Source organism: Priapulus caudatus, unplaced genomic scaffold, assembly GCF_000485595.1.
Source record: "Priapulus caudatus unplaced genomic scaffold, Priapulus_caudatus-5.0.1 Scaffold58, whole genome shotgun sequence".
NCBI lineage: Eukaryota > Metazoa > Priapulida > Priapulimorpha > Priapulimorphida > Priapulidae > Priapulus > Priapulus caudatus.
In genome coordinates, this window is record NW_014577119.1 from 843,770 (window position 1) to 846,197 (window position 2,428).

The 2,428-nt window shown below is 50.5% G+C and overlaps 1 protein-coding gene across 1 annotated transcript in view; it reads left to right on the forward strand.

The window, feature by feature from the left end:
- The window catches only part of LOC106821071 (cytochrome P450 2J5-like), an 11,741-nt gene that overhangs the window by 4,960 nt on the left and 4,353 nt on the right, over positions 1-2,428 (forward strand). The window contains exons 5-7 of the mRNA XM_014825715.1: positions 744-859; positions 1,596-1,713; positions 2,140-2,349. Coding sequence (XP_014681201.1) covers positions 744-859; positions 1,596-1,713; positions 2,140-2,349 — 444 coding nt within the window. The remainder of the gene's footprint in view (positions 1-743; positions 860-1,595; positions 1,714-2,139; positions 2,350-2,428) is intronic.

Genomic DNA, 2,428 nt, shown 5'->3' on the forward strand with positions numbered 1-2,428 from the left:
CACACACACACACACACACACACACACACACACACACACACACACACACACACACGAAAATACGTGTATACACGCGCGCACACCTACTCGCACGCGCGCACACGCGCACGCATGCACACAGTTACACGCGCACAAACGCGCACATACTCGCACGCGTACACATACGCACGCATTCACAAATGTTATAAACACGCACGCGCATCCACACGCACGCACGCCTTCGCTAAAAATTATACGCGCGCGCATACACACACGCGCACGCACTCTTGTACAACACACACATATATGCACGCACGCATACAAAAATGTACTTATACACTATATTTACATTCCAAAATCAGCTGCGCTCTTGTAATTCGCGGAGATCCTGATCTAGGCTTGCGCACGTGTCCTCGCGGCAAAACGGCATCCATATAATCACGAGTAATATACATGATACTGTATATAGATGTACAACTCCTGTAGTAATCATATCATGAACCCCTGATATAATGCTCCTCGGTCCCGGAAATGTACACGCAAAAATCTTCTCGCGGTGTACTAAGACCAGCGATAATACCCCCTACGAAAGCAAAGCCAATATATATCCTCACGCGTGCTCCTCCATCGAGGCCAACACGAGACATGCGACACTCTGAAAATGACTAGCATCAAAGCACGCGCGCACCGGAGTCGAGCGGCGATCGCACGCAAGCTGTCGCTAACGATGATATCGTGTTTTCTTCGTCGCGCGCGTCGCACAGACAATGAGCTGGTGAAGGGCATCCACGATCTGTTTCTGGCTGGCACTGAGACGACATCGAACACGCTCTACTGGTTCATGCTCTTCATGCTGCACCACCCGCACGTGCAAGCCAAGGTAGGTCGCTCGCAGACGCCCTGTCGGCAATGCGAGGCTCGAATGTTGCCTTCGTTTAGCATCTGCTTCTTTCTCCTCGCGAGTGCATGCATGCGGTTGGCGAATGTCAGCGGTTATCGAAGTCCGGTATCAATTTCGCATGCACTACGAGAGAATTCGTTCACTTCACGACGAATCGTACCACGGTTAAAGACGCGGACACGATCCCACTGCGCAGACGAATTCATTCGAACACGTTATCCTAGTCGCGCTCTTCAACGGCGCCATTAAATCTTGACATCACACCCATAACTGCAGAGCTCACGCACGCCTAGAAAAGTATGGAGACTCACATGCACCAATAAAATATACCTGGATAGTTTATATAATCCGATGTTATGGCCGGCCCAATATTCTGCCAAATATAGCAGTAGATTACAAAAATTGTTAGGGCAAAATCTTTTGGTATAAACCAACATAACACAACCATACCCAACACAACCAAACGGAACCAAACCAGACACACCGCAACACAAAACGACACAATACAACACAATACAGCACAGCACAGCACAATGCAACCCAACCAAACGCAACCTAACACGATACGGCACATCGCAACACAACGCAACACAAAACAACACAACAATACAACGCAACACAACTACAGCTGCAACTACAACACTACTAATCTACTATAATTGAGTGGACCGAAACTAGTTATACACTTACTAGAGGTGAATGTAATTGATTGTAGGTGCAAGAGGAGATTGACAGCATCGTCGGGCACGGTCGTCTGCCCAGCATGAGTGACCGCGCCAACATGCCCTACACCGAGGCGGCCATCACGGAAATGCAGCGCCTAGCAAACATAGGTAACGCCATCCCCCCGGACTTGAACATAGTGCAGACTTCTTAATAATCGTCTTCTTCTTCTTCTTCTTCTTCTTCTTCTTCTTCTTCTTCCTCCTCCACTTATTCTTCTTCGTCGTCTTTTTACTTCTTATTTCTTCTCCTCTTACGGACGTGCGGGAGCGTGTGCGCACATGCGCGTGGATCTGTCTGTCTGTCTGCCAGCCAGCGTGCCTGCCTGTCTGTCTCCCTGCCTGTCTGCCTCTCTGTCTGTCTGTATGTCCGTCTGCCTCCCTGCCTGCCTATCTCTGTCCCTCTGTCTCTTCCCCACTCTCTCTACACTACCGACAGTCGCTTGCCGACACTCCTCTATCTCAAAGCGAAGAGCAGGCCAGCGAGAGTAACAACAACCCATTCGTAAGCAACGACGGCCGCTTCTCTTCTTTCAGTGCCGATCGTGCCCCCTCATCGCGTGACGCGCGACACGGTGTTTCGCGGCTGGCACGTACCAGCAGACACGTGCGTGATGGCCAACCTACGCACAGTGCTAGGCGACGGGCAGCTGTGGCCTCAGCCCGAGCAGCTGCGACCCGAGAGATTTCTCAGCAGCGATCGGCGCAGCTTCATCAAGAGAGAGGAGATGATCGCATTCGGTACAGGTGAGTGCTTATTATATGCAAGCGGTTAGTACAGGTGAGTGCTTAGTATATGTAAGCGGTTAGTACAGGTGAGTGCTTA